The 19,424-nt window shown below is 56.2% G+C and overlaps 1 protein-coding gene across 1 annotated transcript in view; it reads left to right on the plus strand.

Moving 5' to 3' along the window:
- Positions 1-19,424, plus strand: part of LOC111158139 (sidekick cell adhesion molecule 2) — a 287,109-nt gene that overhangs the window by 143,251 nt on the left and 124,434 nt on the right. The window contains 3 exon segments of the mRNA XM_022520020.1: positions 1,251-1,357; positions 12,494-12,641; positions 18,272-18,405. Of these exon segments, the coding sequence (XP_022375728.1) occupies positions 1,251-1,357; positions 12,494-12,641; positions 18,272-18,405 (389 nt within the window).

Genomic DNA, 19,424 nt, shown 5'->3' on the forward strand with positions numbered 1-19,424 from the left:
TGGTGGTGATGGTGGTGTTGGTGATGATGATGGTTGTGTGGGTGATGGTAGTGATGTTGGTGGTGATGGTGGTGTTGGTATTGGTGGTGGTGGTGGTGATGGTGTTGGTGATGGTGGTGGTATTGGTGATGGTGGTGCTGATGGTAGTAGTGGAGATGGTGATGCTGGTGGTGGTGGTGAGTCCCTGCTGAAACTTCTGTAAAAGAAAACTTAGCAACTCTTGAGAATAAGGTTGCTCTGTCCCAGTGTTGCCATAGCCTAGGGACAGGTGGCAGTGAGCTTGTCCACCAAGTCACCTGGACAAACCCTAGGACATCCAAGGATGGGGGAGATGCCTAGGCACAAGCCCCTTAATCCTTTGAGGTCCCTACTGGACCATCCACTGGCCAGAGACAGGAAAGGTGATCCCAGAGGCGATCCCAAGGGAACTAGCCCCCTCCACACCAGAGAGCACCATGTGCCCGTGTCATACCTGCCAGAAGCCCCTCTCACCGACTTGGCCTGGCCTTCTCCCTGCCCCTCAGCCACGTCAGTGCACCACACACCTGCTCTCTGGCTGCCTTTCCCTCAGCAGCAGACTCTGCTGCCCTTTGGGCCAGTCACATACTCCCCGAGCAGGCTCCCGAGGGTCCTTCTCAGGCCCCTCCCCTCCCAAGGGTCCATCCTGGCCTCGGGGCCCACATGTACAGAAAGCCGTCCTGCCCTGCTCAGAAGGCTCTGCCTCTTCCCTCCACAAAGCTGCTAGGAGCTGTCTGGAACGTTAAGGGTGAGATGATGCAAAGCATTTGGGGAAACATGTGAATATTCCTGCCTCTGCTGACCCCATCCATTTCAATTAATATTTACACTACGGTCCTGAGACTGGCCAAAATAGAAAGCCCCCCCCGCTTCCCAGTCCTGTGAGTCACAGGCAATAAAGGACAGCAGCCTCCAGCAGAGGACTCGTAGAGGACCTCCAGTCCTGGAGGCCAGGTCACAGCCAGGGTCAAGGGCTCAGGCACAGCACCTCCCGTCTGTGGGGAAAAAATGCAGGCTGCTCCCTAGGCACTGGAGCAAAAGGCTGGTTGCCCTTGGGAGGGATGTTTCTATGGATAGGGACCTTTCTGTGACTCCAAGACGTGGCCAGAAAATCCAGAACTCCCTGGTGCTCTCCATTGAAGAAGAGGGTGACCTCCGCCATCTGATCCCATGTGACACATGCATCCGTGCACCTGCCGGCCTTGCTCACTGGCTGTCTCATCTGCCCCCAGGTACATGATCACCAGCCTGGACCGCACCCACGCGGGCTCCTACCGCTGCATCGTGCGGAACCGGATGGGCGCCCTGCTGCAGCGGCAAACTGAGGTCCAGGTGGCCTGTGAGTAGTACAATGGGCGACTTGGGGGCAGGGAGGGCTGTGAAGCAGGAGGCGGTCTGCGGGGTCCCTGCCCACCCCCAGGCTCGGGGCAGAGCCAAATCCCGGCCATAGCTTTCCCTGCTCATTGGGCCCTGATGGTGGCCCTTCCCGCCTATCACGGGAGTGCCCTCATTTTGTGGTTGCCGGGTGCTCTCAAGGGTGCCCCGCTGATAAGTGACACACGCATCTGCCGGCTCAGGGTTTAGCACTCTGTGCATGGGACCAGCTGCTGCTTCTCTCAAAGTGCCTCACACTTGGGGGTTTAACGATGGCCCGTCTGAACCTCTCCATCTCTGACACTCCTTTCCGCAGACTAGCTGGTGCCCACCCCTGGACCTTAACCTTTCCCTCCTCCGACTTGCTCACCCAGGAGCCATAATGGCAAGCGGGTCCCATGGCCCGCGGGGTCGTTGGGAGATGCCTTATGGTGGCACCATGACCCTAAGAGGAGGGGCGGGGAGGACGAGTCTAGGTGTTTGGAGGAGCCAGGTGAGCAGATAGTGATGTAAAGGGATGCCTGTAGTCCCTGCACCGGTCCCCGGAAGGACGTTCTCAAACGGAAGAAGGGAAGGCAGCTTCAGAAGATCCCAAGTGCCTTTCAGGGACCCAGAGCACCAACCAACACCCTCCTCCTGAGACTCAGCCTCCCCGTCCCCGTCCTGCCCCCCTTCCGGAAATAGCTGCTGTGTGCTAGAAATCAGCCTCATTCTGGGCTCTTCCAGGGGCAGAGGTCCGAGGTGGCACAGTGGGACATGAGACCGCGGAAATCCTTAGTGAGCCTTGAAATTAAAATAAATAAATAAATAAAGGACACCTTCTCATCCAAAGCCTACAGGGGATCGCCTCTGAATTAGCACAGGAGAGAGCTTGCTCCTCGAACAGAAGAAGTAGGGGAGAGAAATCTAAAAGGAAATCTCAAGCGAGGCGAGGAGTGTTGATAATAATTATGGAAAACAACCGTAATCAAAAGTGGAGGACGGATTGTCTCCATAAATCAGCACTAAAGGCAACTCAGCTCACTCAGAGGAGTGGAAAAGCCCAGAATTAAAATGATGGATCAGGGCACTGTCAGCGGCTGGAGAGCTCCCAGGGAGCTTCATTTAGCGGGTGTCCGGGGTCCCGCAGGGCAGGGGCAGAGCCGCAGACCAGCCTCCAGAGGGACCACGGGTGCAGGCGTGTGCTTGTGTGCAAGTGTGCATGCGTGAGTGTGGCTTCACGCACGTGTGTGCAGACGCATATGTGTGTGCATGAGTCTGCTGCTTCATGCCCCGCGTGCGGGAGACAACACGTGTGCACATGCAGGCGTGTCCATGTACGTGTGTGCAGACCTGTGTGGAAGGGCGCACACCGGGGTTCGTCTGCCTCTTGGCTCACCTCGGTGCTGGTGATACCGTATGTGTTCAAGTCCGTGTGCGTGCAGTTGGAAACGCCATCCAGGACACAGTCTCCCCGACCGTCTAGGCTCATCCACAGAATTCCTTGAGCTGCTGTGCCCAGTGCACCTGGCCCGCGCCTGCCCATAATACACCTCCAGTCAGTAGGCGTTACTGCTGGAATTAATATTCTGTAGCAGCGTGCCGAAGAAAGAGGAAACAGGCCACGGAACGGAAGGGCTCCTGGCGCACACTCTTCTGACCAAATGCAGAGCAGTGGGCTGATACTCACAGCTGGGCCTTGAAGCCAGCCCAGCGTCTGCCCCTCATGGGGGCGCGTCTCACGGGGGCGTCCCTGTCCCCCTCAAAGCCACGTGGCAGCCTGGGCTTTGGGAGCCTCTGCACATGGTCATGGCCATCATTGCTCCCGGGCTCTATGGGGCTTCGGCTTAGCTGTGCCCGTGTGGCAGCAGGTGGTCCCTGGCAGAGAGCGAGAGGTACCTGGAAGGGCCCAAGGGACCGAACGCAGTGGGGACACCCAGGTTCACCCCATTTCTGACCACGAGCTGCAGCTCCCGGGCCAGCCCCAAGAAGTGCTCTTCAAATGACACCGAGCCGCCTTGCTCCGTGGCATCGCAAAGAAGAAGCTACTGCTTGTGGCCCTTCGGACCTAAAGCCAGAGGCGTGAGGGGAAGCCCTGGGAACTCCAGGGGGCAGTTGAGAAAAAACACTCACCCTAATACGTTAATGACGGTTCCACTGCGCCCCCTCTCCACCCAAGGTGGCCACAGTGGGACAGAGAAGGGAAACTCACCTCCCCGTCCCTTCCCTTGCTGGACACACTCATCTCATCTGGGGGAGGGTGGGGGTCTCTCTCTCCCTAGTTGTGGAAGTTGAAGAATCTGTTGCCCAACCTGTCCCCCAACCCCTCAAACACTTTCCAGGATCCCGGGGGCGGAGAGCGGGGAGACCTCTCAAAACCATCCCACCCACAGCATCACTCTTTCCCACCTGTTGAAGGGCAGTGCACACCCTTCTCTCCTGACCTTACCCCGCAAGGCTTGGGGGGAGGAGACTGCCTAAGTCACACGGCGAGGGAGTACCAGAGCAGGACTTGAACCCACAGCTGCCCGATTCCAAAATAACCCCCTCACCACCCTGCCATCTAAGATCAGGAAGAGAGAGACCAAACTGGGGTGGGGGTGAGGCGCTCTTCTTGGCTCTCGGCAGAGGCGAGCAGATGGAAAGGCTTACAGGTAGTTCCTGGGTGGTTCTGTGCCTAAAACAGGGTCATGCCATGTATTTGGGGGCGGGGAGGGGTCAGGAAGTGTGGTTTCCAGCCCCAGCCTCAGCACTGGGTAGCTTAGGACTCTGGACCCCTGGTGTATGTGTGCAGCCAGCGGGAGGGGACAGACAAGGAGGAAGCATGGCCTCCATCCCCCTGGAAAGGGGGGCACGTACCCCAAGACCCCTTGGAACAGACACAGATTCAAGCCCATGTCCCTCGGGAGATGCCAGAGGAGATACAGCAGAGCCTCCGGAAGGATCCCTCTGCCAGTGTAATTGTGTGCCTGTCTTTCCTCCGTGGGTTCCTGGGACAAGTCTGAGAGACAGGAAGGCATCTTGAGATGGGGAAACTGAGGCTCAGGGAAGGTAGTGGACAGCCCAGGTTCTCACAGCCAGCATTTCTGCCTTCCACCTTCTCCTGCCTCGCTGTCAGGACCCTGTAGGGTCCAGCCGTGAACCGTCCCCACCCCACCCCTTGCTGTGTGACCTTGGGCAAGTTACTTAACTTCTCTGTGCTTTTGCTTCCTCTTCCCTTTGTGTCCTGGAATAAGCATTTCCGCTTTCTCACTCTGGCAGCCTTCCCAGCATACTCCAGGCCACATGTCTGCTCTCCAGAGCTGAGGCTGGGGTAAGGCAAGTGAGATAAGGAGGCGCTCTCCCTCGGCTACTCACCGTGCACTCGCAGTAATAGTGGTGCCTCCTTAATCCTCACCCAGTCCCAGTCCAGGGGCTCTCCCGGCTGTGCCCTGCAGGCCTCCTGCATCTGTCTGTCTGTCCACCGGTCTCTCTTACACAGTGACACAGATGCCTACCGTCTAAGGATAGGTGGGCAGCGGCTGCTTCTCCAGACCCCTCCGTCTCTCCTGGTGGGTTTCTGCATCCCAGGGGCGGAAGCTTTTGGCCTGGGGCTCCAGGCAGCCTGTTCCTGGTGATGCTGCCCTCCCAGGCTCCTTCCGGGACTGGGCCAGGCAGGACCCACCTCTGGCTCCCACCCCCTTCCCAAAGAGGGACTGTGCATTGGGTTCTAACGAGAAATTAATAAGGCAGCTGTGCTAACAACTAATGATAATGGCAAAGTCGTTACAAAAAGATTCTTTACATGTTTTTAATTACAGCAATTAAGAGGAAGTCAATAAAACATCCTCCCCCTCCCCAGCTCCCTCTCTGCCTGCGTTCCCTGCCCCCGGCCCCAGTCTCTTCTTTGTTTCTTTAAAGTTGCCATAAATTTCTGGCTTGGAGCAAGCTGGCTGAAAGGCTGAGAGTGTTCAGAGAGCCTTCCTGGGTCAAGGAGACTTCCAGGCTCTCTCCACACCCACATCCTGGGGGCAGCAAGCCCACCCACAGGTCACAGGGCAGAGGGCCCCTGTCCCATCCGGAAGCCACCTGTACAAAGAGGGATATGAGGATATCGAGTCTGTTGTTGGGGCTGATGCCCAAAATGCCACCAATGGGCCAGCCCATTTTTCTTAATTCTTTTTTTTTAAGATTTTATTTATTTATTTGACACAGAGAGAGATCACAAATAGGCAGAGAGAGCGGCAGCAGGGTGGGGGAGGAGGCATGCTCCTTGCTGAGCAGAGAGCCCGATGCGGGGCTCGATCCCAGGACCCGGAGACCATGACCTGAGCCAAAGGCAGAGGCCTAACCCACTGAGCCACCCAGGCGCCCCTTTCTTAATTCTTAACCTGAGTGTGAGCATCGAGTGTGGACTCTTCAGAGGTCATGCTGTAGTTCTAGAGAACGTGATCTTGTCTTCCTGGAGCATTTTGCCTGAATGTTTCACTCACTCGTGCAACTACTACTGTACTCCCACCACGTGCTGAACTGTGTTCTAGGCCGTGAGGACACAGGCAACAAAACCAGGACACCTGTTCCTGCCCTCAGGAAAGTAGTGGGGTGCCGTGAAAGTTAAAAGGTGAATATATGATAGAATACAGAGCAGAGAAGCCCGTGGAGAGAAAATAAAGTGCAATAAGGAAAAAGGAAGCCAAGTTACATGAGATGGAGGCTGGGGCAGCCACCTCTCAGATATCCTATTTGATATAGTGGCTACGAAAGGCCATCTGGGGAGGTGACATTGAACAGAGTCTCAAAGGAAGCAAGAGAGTAAGGCACACAAAGAGATAAGGTCTTTCCAGCTAGGGAACAGCAAGTGCAAATGTCCTGTGGTAGGTTTGGGTGTCTGAGGCCAGCGTAGCTGAAGCAGAGTGAGGGAAGGAGAGAGTGGAAGGAGGTGTAGCTGAGGAACTGGGGCACTAGGGACACATGGCAGCATTCGAGAAGAGGTCGACGCTTTTGCTGTTACAGTGCAGTGGAAATAAGTATGCACGGTGGAGAAGAGGCATGATGCAATCTGATTGGAGGGAGAAAGCACTGTTTCCTGAGTAAACAACACCACAATGAAACACCGTCTCATGTCCACCAGATTGGCAAAAAACAACAAGTCTGGCAAGACCAAGAGAGAAACTCCCATCCGTGCTGGCGGGAGCACGAAGTGGTAAACGGGCGCAGATTTGGAAACAGTTTGGCGTTATCCGGTAAAGGTAACGTGCGCACGCCCTGCCGCCCAGCAGTTCCGCCCTTAGGCTCATGCTCGAGGGGCTGTCTTAGCCGCATGCGCCAGAAGATCCCCAGGAGACTGTTCTTAGCAGGACAGCAAAACCCAGAAAACGGACCCAGCCTGCAGGTACACTGTGCCCTCTCGCCACGTGGACACCCATGCAGCCGCGACAATGACTGGACTGAGTGTAAGCCCACTGCTGGAGCTCAAACACACACACACACACACACACACCAGCAAATCACAGTAGATGACATACAAAGTAATTCCAGCTATAAAGGGCTTGGAACCAGACCACATCAACCCTAAATTGTTTAAGGAGGCATTTCTATGCGGCAAAACTTGGAGGGAATTGCCACAGCATTCGGGGCGACAGTTACCTCTGGAGAGGGAGGGGACGTGCCTGGGGGTGGGGGGACACTGTGGTGGGAGCAGGGAGGTTTGTTAGTGTTCCGTTCCCTAAGCTGGGTGACGGGTATGTGAGCATTCGTTCTAGTCCTCTGCAAAGAAGTATCCTTGTAATTACATTCACTCTTCTGTATGCATGACATAGTTCATGGTAAAAAAAAATTCTGTAGAAATAAATAAAGCAACGAATGTATTCTGAAGTGGGATGCCTACTTCACAAGACCTTTTAAGATGTAACAAAGACATCAGGAATTTGGAGGCCCCTTGCAGCTGTGCCCCAGGCTCACACTTCTTTGCTCTTTGGGGAATTCGTTGGGAAAGGCGGCTCAGCGCCGTGGGCATCACGTGATGTGTTAACAAGCGTGGACCTCGGGGAGCAAGTGCGAAACCCCTTATCTGTTTCCGCCCTCGTGTGCGTGCGTTTTCCCAGGGGTTCCTGGGTCCCCAGGCTCTGCCAGCATGTGACCTCCCTCCCTCCAGCCTTCCTTCTGCCCCGGCCCGCTGAGTGGACACCTTCTTGGCCCCTTGCTGCCGCTGTGCAGTGTGTACGTGGCTGTGTCTTGGGGCCTGTGAGCAGAGTGAAGGGCTCTGTGAGCGCGTCCCGGAAGCCCACTTGACTCAGTGCAGTGGAGAGAATGGGAGGGTGCTGGGTGCCTGAGAACCATGGTGAGGCAAGGAGATTGTGGGATGGAAACGTGGAGGAGGGCATCAGTGGCCGAACTTGGACCAAGAGCAGCTGTGCCCTTCCTTCCATCCCTCTCACCGTCCACATGTACATACCTGCACCCATGTACAGTCATCCGTCCTCCTGCCCTCCCTTCCTGCACCCATCCCCTCCTCCCTCCATCCATCCCTCCGTCTTCCTCATCCCTCCAACTATCCATCCATCCATCCATCTATCCATCCATCCATCCATCCATCCACCCACCTCCCATCCATCCATTTATCCACTGAATAGACCCACTTCCCAATGTCCCTTGACATTTTTTCTCTTGCTCTGCTTAGCCCTGCTCTCCTGTTTCCGGGCCCTCACGCACTCTCTTTCCTCTGGACCATCACCCCACCACACACACACACACACACACACATACACTTAACTAACACCTACTCTTATTTATGTTTCCGCTTAGAAGAAGCCTCACCACCACTGCCCCCAGTCTAAAGTAGGTCTCCTGCGGCTGCTCTCACAGAAGAACCCCGTTCCTCCCTCCTCATGGTTGTCACAGTATGTCACTGAACATCTGCTGTGCCTGTTTCCACGAGCAGACTCTTAAGTCCCACAAGGGTGGGGACCAGGTCTTTCTTCACTACCTACCAGGACCAGCTGTGCCCTTCCTTCCATCCCTCTCACCAAACCTACACATGCGAGTCCAGGCATCCATCCTCCTGCCCTCCTTTCCTCCATCGATCCCCTCCTTGTCTTCCTGTCTTCCCTCTCCCTCCATTTGTGCATCCCACAGCAGGGGCTCAGTAAGAGCCACCACATCATGGCATTGGGTGAGTTCAGAAGGAACCCACTGTGTGTGGAGTACGCGGCTAGCTGCCTGTCGGTTCTCGCTGATGGAGGCAGCTGCCTCTTGACGCTTACTGTATAGTGGGGAGAGAGAAAGAATGTGCGTGAAGCTTGTTAAGGCAGGGGTGGGTTATGAAGGAAGCAGAGAGGAAATGTGGTGGCAGGGGGTCCAGGTTTGAACGCTGGCCCTGCCCAGCCCTGACTGCTTAACGTTGGATAAGCCACTCTATCTCCATGAGCTTTAATTTCCTCACTGACGAAATGGAGCTAATAAAACTAGAGAGGGGAGAAAGAAGCACTATTACCATGAAATTGCTTTAAATTGTTCAAATATATCTTCAGAGTTCTGTGAAAAGTTTTTTAAATAGATAAAATTATTGTGAGGACTGGAATCAATGTGATTTATTGATGCAATTTTTTTATAGACAGATCCAAGTAATGGAAATTAATAAACAACTAAAACTGTGTATTTATTAGAGTCGCGCTGGCTGTGGTAGCATGAGGATTACGTGCACGTGAAGTCCATCTAGAAAGAAAGCTGGTGTAGGGTCAGCCATGGCTATCTCTGTTCTTTAATCTGCCTGGTGGCATGGGATAATCTTTGCTGAAGAGGTCCATGTTTCAACGAAGCTGTGAAAAATGTACACGATTCTAATATTCTAATACTACAAACATTAGATATAATTTTTAGCACTTTAATATACTCTTCCAGTTTCTGTGTCTGCGTAACAAATTGCCGGAAAGCATAGTGGTGTACGACCATCATTTATTAGGCTCACCGAGTGGGTGAGCCTTGGATCTAGACAAGGCGCGGTAGGAATGGCTCATCCCCGCTCTGTACACTGAGGTCTCTGCTGGAAGACTTAGAGGCTGGGGACTGAATTATGTGAGGGCTCACATGTTGATGTACATGTCCGGTGTGGGTGCTGGCTGTCCTCTGGGGACCTCAGTTCCTCCTTTCAGGCACCCTTCCCGTGTCTGTGTGGGCCAGACCGAGCTTCCTTACAACATGGCGATAGGATTCCAAGTAAATGTGTGTGGACAGAGAGATGGATCCAAGGGGAAGCTGCATCCTTTTGATGACCTAGCCTTGAACGTGATATACCATAAACTCCAGCACCTTTGTAAGAAGAACGTGTTGGATGGGAGACAAATATTGATGCCGCCATCTTTGGAAAGACAGATCCTGACACACATGTAGTATCTCATGTGATCCTGACTACAACCTATGAGGAAGGGACTCTTCATAATTCTGTTTTGCAGAAGAGGACGTTAAGGCTCAGCAAGGTCAAAATTTTGCCCAAGGTCATGCCTGATAAGTGGCAGAAGTAGGTTTTGAACTCAAGTCTCAGTGACTCCAAAGCCATTACCATTACATTTACTGCCTGCCGAGTGTAGAGTAAGGATGCCAACGGTGCGTTCTCTTTCTTGAGATCCTTAATTGGCTGGATCCCTCTGAGATGCCATTGACTCACGGCACCTTGGTGAATCATGGCTTGTTCTGGTGACATTCTAGGCAGGGGCCCCGCACAAGGACAAGCCTGCATGAGAAGTAGGGTATAAGTAATTCAACATGGCAGGAGGACACATGATGTGGTGTGGGCATTAAGATGGGAAAGGTTGATTGGGGTCAGATTAGGGAGGGACCTCAAATCAAGCAAGGGGATTTAGACTTTCCTGGGACAATGAGGAGATCCCAGAGTTTCTGAGCAAGTCAGCAATATGTCCAGAAGAAATTAATTAGGAAGAGCGTGAGAGATGATGGGTTGGGGGGGAGCCTATGGAGACCTTGTTGTGGGGGGTGGTCAGAGCAGCTGGAGTGATGGGGTTCGCTTGGTGGTGGGCCTGTGGGAACTAGGGTCAGAGGGCTTGATGAATGAGAGGGGTAACCCAGAGGAGGAATCAGAGAACTTTGTCGGGCCACGGAAGGAAGCACAGCACCACAGAAGGCTCCAGGGCAGGAGCAGAAAGGAGCTATTCGCAGAAGATCGCGAGAAGGAGGTATGAAAGGCCAACATTTCTGTTGGGAATCAAGTGTTGGGTTTTGGAGCTCAGAGAAGAGCCAGAGCAGATAGGAGAGTCTTTGTAGAGAGGCTTTGATCAACATCATCAGAGGAGGGGAGGCAGTGTGGCAGGAGGAGAACCGAACCCAGGACTTTGGAAAAGGAGAGGATGGGCACGTGGTTCTCAAACTTTGGTGTGCAGCATCGCCCTGGAGAGAGTGAATCAAGCACTCAGAGATCCAGGTGCATCAAAGCAGGGCCTTTCCATGCCCTGGGGAGGTGGAAAGGGTGGGGGACAACTACGGGCTTACCGACTTCCCAGGGGATTCTGAGACCCACTGTTAAGAGCCACTAGCTTGAGCCCAGATGGTCATTCTCAACCTTGGCTCATGTTGGAACTACCTGAGCTGCTTCAGAAATACCCACACCTGCGTCCCATCCGCCCCTTGGGGGACCTTAAAGGCCCCTCAGGGGCTTCTGAGGCTTAGCCAGCCTGAGGGATACCTGGTTGAAGGAGAGGGAAAAGAGTCAGTGGTGTTCAAGGGGTTGGGAAATAATAGTCAAAACAGCAGGAGACCAGGTGGTTTGGAACGTGGCCCCCTGGGCCGGGGAGGGGACAGTGGGCCATGGGGACATGCAGCTCAGTGTTCGGTGGTCAGAACCTGATTGCACATGGAAATGCTGATGGCCAGCTCACACCCCGTACCAGTGGAAACAGAAATCTGCTGGTGAGTTCTTGAACTTGGCATCAGCACTTTTTCTAATGGCCAAGCTGGGGACCTTGATGTTTCTCACACTTGAATGTGGACCACGCCCTTCACCGGGGGTCTGGTGATGATGCCATTTCTGATTCAGTAGGTCTGAGGTGGGCCTTGAAACTCTGCATTTCTAGCAGGTTCCCAGGGGCGCCCAGGCTGCTGGCCCACGGACCACACTTTGAGCAGCAAGGATGTGCATTCATGTTCAAAAGTCCTGACGTTCAGGGGCACCTGGTTGGCTCAGTGGGTTAAAGCCTCTGCCTTCGGCTCAGGTCATGATCTCAGGGTCCTGGGATCGAGCCCCACATCGGGCTCTCTGCTCAGCGGGGAGCCTGCTTCCTTCTCTCTCTCTCTCTCTGCCTGCCTCTCTGCCTACTTATGATCTCTGTCAAATAAATAAATAAAATCTTAAAAAAAAAAAAAAAAAGTCCTGACGTTCAGCAGGGACACCCCTTCCCGTACCCCAGCGTAGCCTGCTGCTACTAGAATCAAACCCCACCGCTGTTCCAGCAGGCAGGTGGGCGACCAGAAGTCGCTCTCTTCTGCTTCTCTGCTGCTCTCTTCCCCTCCTGGCTGACACACCAGAGCTGGGAGAAATGTTCCCTGCTTTTCTGCCAGCGGGGTAAGCATGTTTTTAAAAGAGCAATATGGTGTTTCCATTCACACATGCATGGGCCTCCCACCCAAGGCAGAGGAGGGAAATCACCTCCTTTCTCCATGAGCATCCAAGACCCCATCCTCTGCAGAGTACCCAACCTTGCCTCCACCAAGAACCTAGCACACCAGCCCCATCAGCCCCGTGATATGCCCTTCGCCTCACGCTGAAACCCCAACTGCCCTTCCAGATGCAGATCTGAGTTCAAATCCTGGCTCTGCCCCTTCCTAGCCATGTGCCCTTGGACAAGTCGAGGAACCTCTGAGCCCGTCTGGGCAGTTTTTCCCTTTGTAAAATGTGTGAAATAATGACCAGCCTGTTCGTGGTTGCAGGATGAATTGATCAGTTCACGGATATGGATATAGATCCAAAAAGCTCAAAGAGGGACGTTTCCTAATGATGGGCTTCTAGGGTGGGGTGACGGGGTCAGGTGGGTGGTCTGAGCCCTGCGGCCTCCTTCCCCATGGTCATCCTGCCACTGCCATGCCCAGCCCAGGAGCTGGGCAGTCTGACCCCCACATCCGCTCTTCCCTCCTGCAGACATGGGGAGCTTTGAGGAAGGCGAGAAGCACCAGAGTGTCTCCCACGGAGAAGCAGCTGTCATCCGTGCCCCACGCATTGCCAGCTTCCCACGGCCACAGGTGACCTGGTTCCGGGACGGCCGCAAGATCCCGCCCAGCAGTCGCATGTGAGGCCCTGCCCTGGAGGGGGGACCCACGAGGCTCGCCCTGGTGGGGAGGGGATCTGGGACCTCCCCAATGACAAGAGAAGGGTGGCTTATAAGGAGGGGCTTTCTGGGAACACGCGTGTGAAGACTTGGAGACACAACAGCTCGGTGGCTTTCCTGGGGAACCCCAGGGCGTTGGCCCCCTTCTCAGCTGCTTCCCAAAGCACTTAAACCCCCAACAGACAGCGACAGAAGCCATGCCCATCTGCAGTAGGGCGCTGGCGTGTCCCCGGCAGGGTGGCCACCCAGCTGCTTCCTGTGTGGGGCGTGGGTGTGGCTGTGTGTGTTTTGGCTGCCAGGAGGAGGGGAGGCCAGGGGAGGCCCCGGCAGGGAGAGAAATACATGGCCCTTTCAGCAGTAACAAGGACCCTCTGTGTGGCCCAGGGCGTGGGTTGTGGCAGCCGGGCATGGGGGCAGGGGCTGTGGAGTCAACACCTTCACAGGGGGCCGGGGGCAAAGCGTTTCCTCCAGGGACACTCCCGGCCCTCCTGATCCCGCCTCGGGGTCCGGAGCCAGCCTAGGCCCTTTTGGATTCCAGCTCTCCCCCCGCTCCCAGAAAACAAGAAAGACCACCTTTGTCCTGGTGTCTGCAGGCCACAGGTCAGCTGTGGGCGGAACCCGTCCTCGTCTGTGGGAAGTGGGAGCCAAGATGGACAGTGTTGTCTTTGGGCTGAGAGGGGCCTTAGAAGGATAGCATGATAGCATCCCAGCACGAACAGTGGCTGTCGCTCATTAAGTGGCCGCTGTGTCCTCAAACCTGGGCTAAGCACACTACACACGCCATCCTCTCCTCCAGGATGGGTGTGTACCTCCCTGCGTGAGACACTGTGTCTTGTTCCCCTTTCAGTCCCCAGAGCACAGGCCCAGCTCACGCCCGCGGGAGGAATGACCCACACAACAGTCCTGTGAGGGGGCTGGCTTTGGCTCTGCTTTCTGGACGGGAGACCCCCCCGGAGCTGAGCTACGTTGCCGGGTCTCACACAGCTGGTTCCAGGCTCCCCGACTCCAGAGTCAGGGACTTTAGTTCTATCTTGCATGGAAATTATGTGACAACAGGGACCCAGACAAGGAGAGAAGAAGGATAAACTGATTGTGTGTGCAGAGAATTGGTCCTGGTACAGTGATTCTCAACCTGGTTACCTGTTAAAATTGTTTTGGACTATTTAAAACGAGTTGATCTTTAGATCCTAGCCCTGCGCATTCTGGTTTGTTGACATGGGGTGTACCCTGGCGCATAGCTCCCCAGAGACTCTGATGTGCAGCCACAATTGAGAACCACTGTCCTAGAATATGTCCGTTACCCACAGACACAGAAATGCTGCATAACAAAAGGCCCCAGGGACCCAAGGCAGTGAGCATTTCTGTGTCCTCTGAATGTGCAGATTGGGGGACCTGGGCTCGGGCTCCCTCACTCGCCTGGGGTCGGATTGGCAGGTCAGATTAGCCTGGGGGACTCTACTCCACATGTCCCATCCTCCAGCCAGCCAGCCCCAGCTTCTAGAAGTTGCAGAGGAGTAGGGAGAGAGCAGAAACATGGATTTGCCAAGCTTCTGCTAACATCCCGGTGGTTGAAGTGAGTTACATGGTAGGACTCAGCCTCCATAAGCAGGGGGATGCACTGTGCCTCTTGAGTGGGAAGACCCACAAAGTCACATGGCAAAGGGTGTGGCTTCAGAGCTGGGGGAGCACCGGGGTCGTCCCTCCGGCCCCCAGGTTAACGGGCGGGTGGATGGACTCCTGCTGTAGGAGGCTGAGGCTTCCTCACGCCTCCTTAAGGGTCAGTAAAGCCAGCAGAACGTGATTTACCCTTCACACAGACAGTGAGGCTGACTTGCAGCAGGGGGGCGTGGCACTCCCCGACACAGGTGCCGAGACACCTGTGAACACGCATGTCCCCAGCCCTCCCTGGCCCCCTTCTCTGAGGTTCTCGCTCAGCTCCAGGTGTGCCCGTGACGGCAGCCTGCAGGCCGGTCAGCGGGCCGAGGCCGCCTGGAAGGCCGTGTTGAGAAGGATGCTGAGGCCGCATCCAGACTGGGGGGCCAGAGCGGCGCTGTGACAGGTCACAGTGGGCTCCGTGGCCGCCGGAGGGCTCGTGGGCGCGTCTCTCCAGCATCCGCTGTGGCGGATGAGAGCCTCTCTCCGCCCTCGCACCCATCGCCCCTCGCCTCACACCGTGCCACCCCCTCTTCTCACTCCCACCCTCCGTCCTCACCCCCTCTCCATTCCCAACAGCCTCTGGCGCCGGGACAGAGTGATCTTGGCGCGCAGACACATGCCGCCTTCGTGGTCACACCCGCCGCCTTCCCGCCCGCTGCAACGCTCCAGCCAAGCACACGAAGGAGGGCTGTAGAGATGGTATCTCAGCAGTTACAGCGGATTAATATTCCTGGCGGAGAGGAGAGGTCCCTGGAAGCAAACTCCCCGGCGTCTGTTTGCCGGAGTTCGTATCTGCCGCGCGCCGTCGGCCAGAGGGGCGTGCGGGGCGCCCGCGGCAGCTGCTGTCTCCAGGGGGTCCCTCGCTGCCCGGGCAGGGACGCCGATTAGCCACACTTTGCCGGCGCCCTGGTGCTCCCTGTTGGAAAGGAGGCAGGACGCCCCGCAAAGACCCATGCTGGGGGCTTCGGGCAGGTTCTACGACGATTTCTTTTATTCTTAATTAAATTACCAACAGGGCCCCCGTGGACCCGAGGGGAAGGAAAGGTCTGGCTTAGTAGGAGGAGGGACGGAAGGCAGGGTGGGAGCTGGGCCAGTGATAGAAGTGGGAAAAATCGAGTCCGTTGGCGCCTGAAGAGTGTGGCTGGGGAACAGAAACCCGTCCCTGCCTGAGAGCTGAACCCTGACCTCCGTGCCCCACGTGTATTCCAGTAGCTTCCTTCAGAGTTGAGTGAGTCTGGGGTGCAGGAGGCCAGAAGGCCCTCTGAGTGCCAGGAACAGCTCTGTGCCCTTGGCAAGTGAGGTACGGGGTCATTCCAGAACCATCTATCGAGGGGTGGTCATGCTGCAGAAGGTGGGAAGTCCAGGAACCTTCCTCAGCCACCTGCTGAGGGCGGGGGGAGGGCGGGTCAAAGGCCGTGAGGGCTTCCAGTCCCTCTGCCACGTTCGGAGCTCCAGCCCTGGCCCTGAGGGCCCCGATCCAGAGTGTTCTTGCCCCTAGTGCGAGTCAAGGCAACACCAGCTGCAGGGACAGACCCCCAAATCCCAGGGGCTTAGCTCATTTGAAGTCCCAGCAGAGGCAAGGGAGGAGAGGGACGCTCCTCCACATTCATTCGAGGGCCCAGCTGATAGGGGCTCAGCTGTCCTCAGCCCTGTTCCAACTGAGGGGAGAACCTAGGAGTCACACAGGAGTCCTCAGTGTCTGAGCCTGAAGATGGCCCATACAGCTTCTGCCATATCCCACCAGCCCAGCCCCACGCCCCCACCTGGCTTCCCGGCTGCTTGCGTCTCACTGGAAGGGGAGCCTGAAACAGGGATGAACTGCCCCCCACTGTGCCCTCCCACCTGGGATGGGGCATCTCCACCACGGCCTAGTCCCCACTTGGGGCCTGAAAAACCGTTGTGTGGGTGGTACAGTGCGTTGTAGGACCCTTAGCAGCATCCCTGACCTCTACCCGCCAATTCCTATCACAGTCCCACAGCTGTGATACCAGCACGTGTCTGGACATTGTCCAGTGTCCCCTACAGGGTGAAGCCACCCCCGGTTGAGAACCACTGACCTAGAAGAATCCTTCGTAATGTAGACAACATAGAGCAAAAGCAGAGATTAGGGGGTGAGGTGGGTCTTCCTGGTCAAGGAGAGAAAGCCCTGGACATGGGAGCCCTCCCTGGAAGCCAGAGGTGGCTCAGGGTAGGCAGGTGTCCAGGGAGTGTGACCTGGCCACGCCCAGTGCGCCCAGCTTCCAGAAACTTCCTTCAGCCACTCCTCCAGTGCCACAGTGTCAGGAGAGGGTGGGGAGCTCCCGTCAAGTGGTCCAGGGGCACCGCCGCTCATCACGTTAGTCCCGACATTGGACTGCAGGCCAGGTGAGGGCTGTGGGAGAGGGAGGGTGACAGCCTCAGGCCAGATGTGGACAGGACCAGAGCAGTGACAGGAGTCAAAGTTCCTCAACCTCGTGGCTCGGAAGGATCTTCACAAGCATTTTTTTCCACCCCCTTCACAGATGGGGAGACAGGTTCAGCACAGAGGACGATGTGCTCTTTCAAGGCTACGGCCAGAGCCCATTCCAGAGCTGCCCCTGGCCCTTGACATGGCCCAGCCTTCCTCCCCCACCCTGGCCTGGCCCACAAGCTACACTAAAGGACAAGGACCTTGGCAAGAGACTTCCAGGGAGGGAAATGGTCCCTGTTCCTGTCCCAGCTTGTCACTTTTAAAATATTTTAGCCTGGTGTTATCTTAACTTCCTATCAGCTCATTAGCTGGAGGGTGGTTTTCCGCCAGGGAAAAAAAAAATGGGTACTGTTGGGGTACCCAAGAATTGGGGCGGGAGGGCTTTCCCCTCCCTACTTCCCAGAGCTCCGCTGGCATTATGAGACTCAGCCCAGGAGCCCTTCAGAACCAGGAGAGAGGGGACACCAGCATGGCCCAGCTAGAGAGGCATTAGTGGGGATGTTTATTTGAAAGCCTGTTTAAAACTGTAACATTCACCTAATGGGAAAATTTGCAAAGAATTCAACTGGGTCTGTCCTTGTTAAACTAACATTAAGGATGTTTAACAGCTGTCTCGGGTACATCACATTAAAATCCGAGCTAGACTTGACAAACTAATGGTTTTGTTTGTCATGGAGAAAACGGGGGGGTGGGGGGTGCGCAGGCAGAGGGGGCGTGGGCAGTGCTCCTGGTGCTGTCTCCCCCACGTCAGATGGGGGTCCCAGCTTCCTGCCTGGACCGGCCCCTTTCCCTGCCTGCAGACCAGGTGCTGCGGGGCTGCATGGTGGGACCCCAGCAGGAGGAACCTGCACCCCACTGCCTAGCTGTCCTCCTTCCTCTTCAGCCCGCAACAGTCTCATTCTTGTCGACCAGCTTCGGGAAGAGAGCTCCTGACAGCCCGAGAGGGGGCTGGGGGGCCAGAGGAACCCCCGTCATGGGTGTTACAGGCCACCTGTGGCTTTGGGATCAATCCCAACAAATGCAGGATGAGGTTAAGGCATCGATTCTGGAATGATCCTGCTCAATTCTAAATTCATGATCATCACTCCTCATTCGTTCCTTGTTCATGTCCACTGAATGGATTTCTTTGGTGCTGGACTCTCCTGGTGCAGAGAGGGTCACACTCAGCATCGAAGCTGTGACGAAGGAGAGAACAGAAGGCCGTGGGGGCTCGGACGCCCGGGACCAGCCGTGGGGTGGGGGCCGGGAAGCCTCCCGGGGATGGTCTCGGACCACTGTGCACGTGCTGGGTTTGGGTCTAACCCCGGCACTGGCGGCATGTTGGGATTCTCTGCAAAGAGTCATGCTAGAGTTGAGGCCGTCAGTGGTCCCGGGAGCGGGGCTGGAGGAGGGGCTCCAGGGGCCTCCAGCTTCTTGTCCCCACGCCCATCCTCCAATGCTCAGAGCCCCCCGGCCCCCATGTGACAGATCCCTTTCCTCTGCACAGAGCCATCACCCTGGAGAATACCCTCGTCATCCTGTCGACGGTGGCTCCCGACGCAGGCCGCTACTACGTGCAGGCTGTTAATGACAAGAACGGGGATAACAAGACCAGCCAGCCCATCACTCTTGCCGTGGAGAGTAAGTAAGCGGCCGGGCCTGGGACGGATGGAGGAGCACGTCATTAAATCTTGGGAACGGGGCTCCAGAGGGTCGTTGGGAAGATGGAATGGTGACTCAGACGGAGGCTAGAGTAGGGCAGCGAAGGGGCCCTGAGGAATTGGAGGCAGAGCCCCAGCACTGGGAGCGTGGGGAGTGGAAGCAAGGAGGGAGCCGAGCGCCAGACCCCGTCCCCGTGACAGAGCTGAGATCCTGCATCAGGGGAAGGAACTCCGAGCTGGCTGTTAGCAGGGCTGCTGGGGGCCCGGGGAGGACATGAGATGCAGGGGAGAGTATGCGTGTGTGGCTTACGGCTGCTTCCAGGGCTCAGGGGCTGACGGGGAGCTCGTGCAGGAGATGAGGAGCTCATTAGGAGAGAACCACTCTCACAGCTTCTGCTCCGCTGGTCCATACAAAGCACTCCTCAGAGCCAGGCCATCTCCACTCATGGGAACAAGCCCTCTGCCAAGGCTCCTGCCTGAAAATGCCTCTCTGCCCATCCCAGAGACCACTCAGCGCCCTGGAAGAGATGGGCCAGGCTCTCCCCAGTGGCAGAGGCAAAGGGGCAGCTCCTTGGGTCTCCTTTGGCAGACAGAGGTTTGTCCAGTGGAGACTGAAGGCAGGGGTCTGGTCCCTGATGGAAATGCTGGGACGCCCTCCCTGGCCTGATTCTCGCCAAGCAGCCTGGACCCCTCCTCCCTCTGTGCTCCGTCCCTGGGAGAGAGAAGGCGGGGGTGGGGGGACCGTGGCTCCGGCAGCCGGCCCAGGCCCAGAAGCACCGAGTATGTAGGACCAGAGCTTGCCGCAGCAGCCGAACAACCACACAAGCTGGGGGAGCCAGATGTTCACGTCCCTCCACATCTGTACCACTCCTGCTCCAGAAGCAAGTCTCATTTATCATCCATGGTCTCGTGGGGGCATAGCCGCCAGCAGCAAGAGGCGGGTGTGGGTCTGCGTGGGGCCTTCCTGTGTCCTGACCCTGATCCTGCCTCTGTCTGCCA

Source organism: Enhydra lutris, unplaced genomic scaffold (genome assembly GCF_002288905.1).
Source record: "Enhydra lutris kenyoni isolate GAN:26980312 unplaced genomic scaffold, ASM228890v2 scaffoldscaffold57, whole genome shotgun sequence".
NCBI lineage: Eukaryota > Metazoa > Chordata > Mammalia > Carnivora > Mustelidae > Enhydra > Enhydra lutris.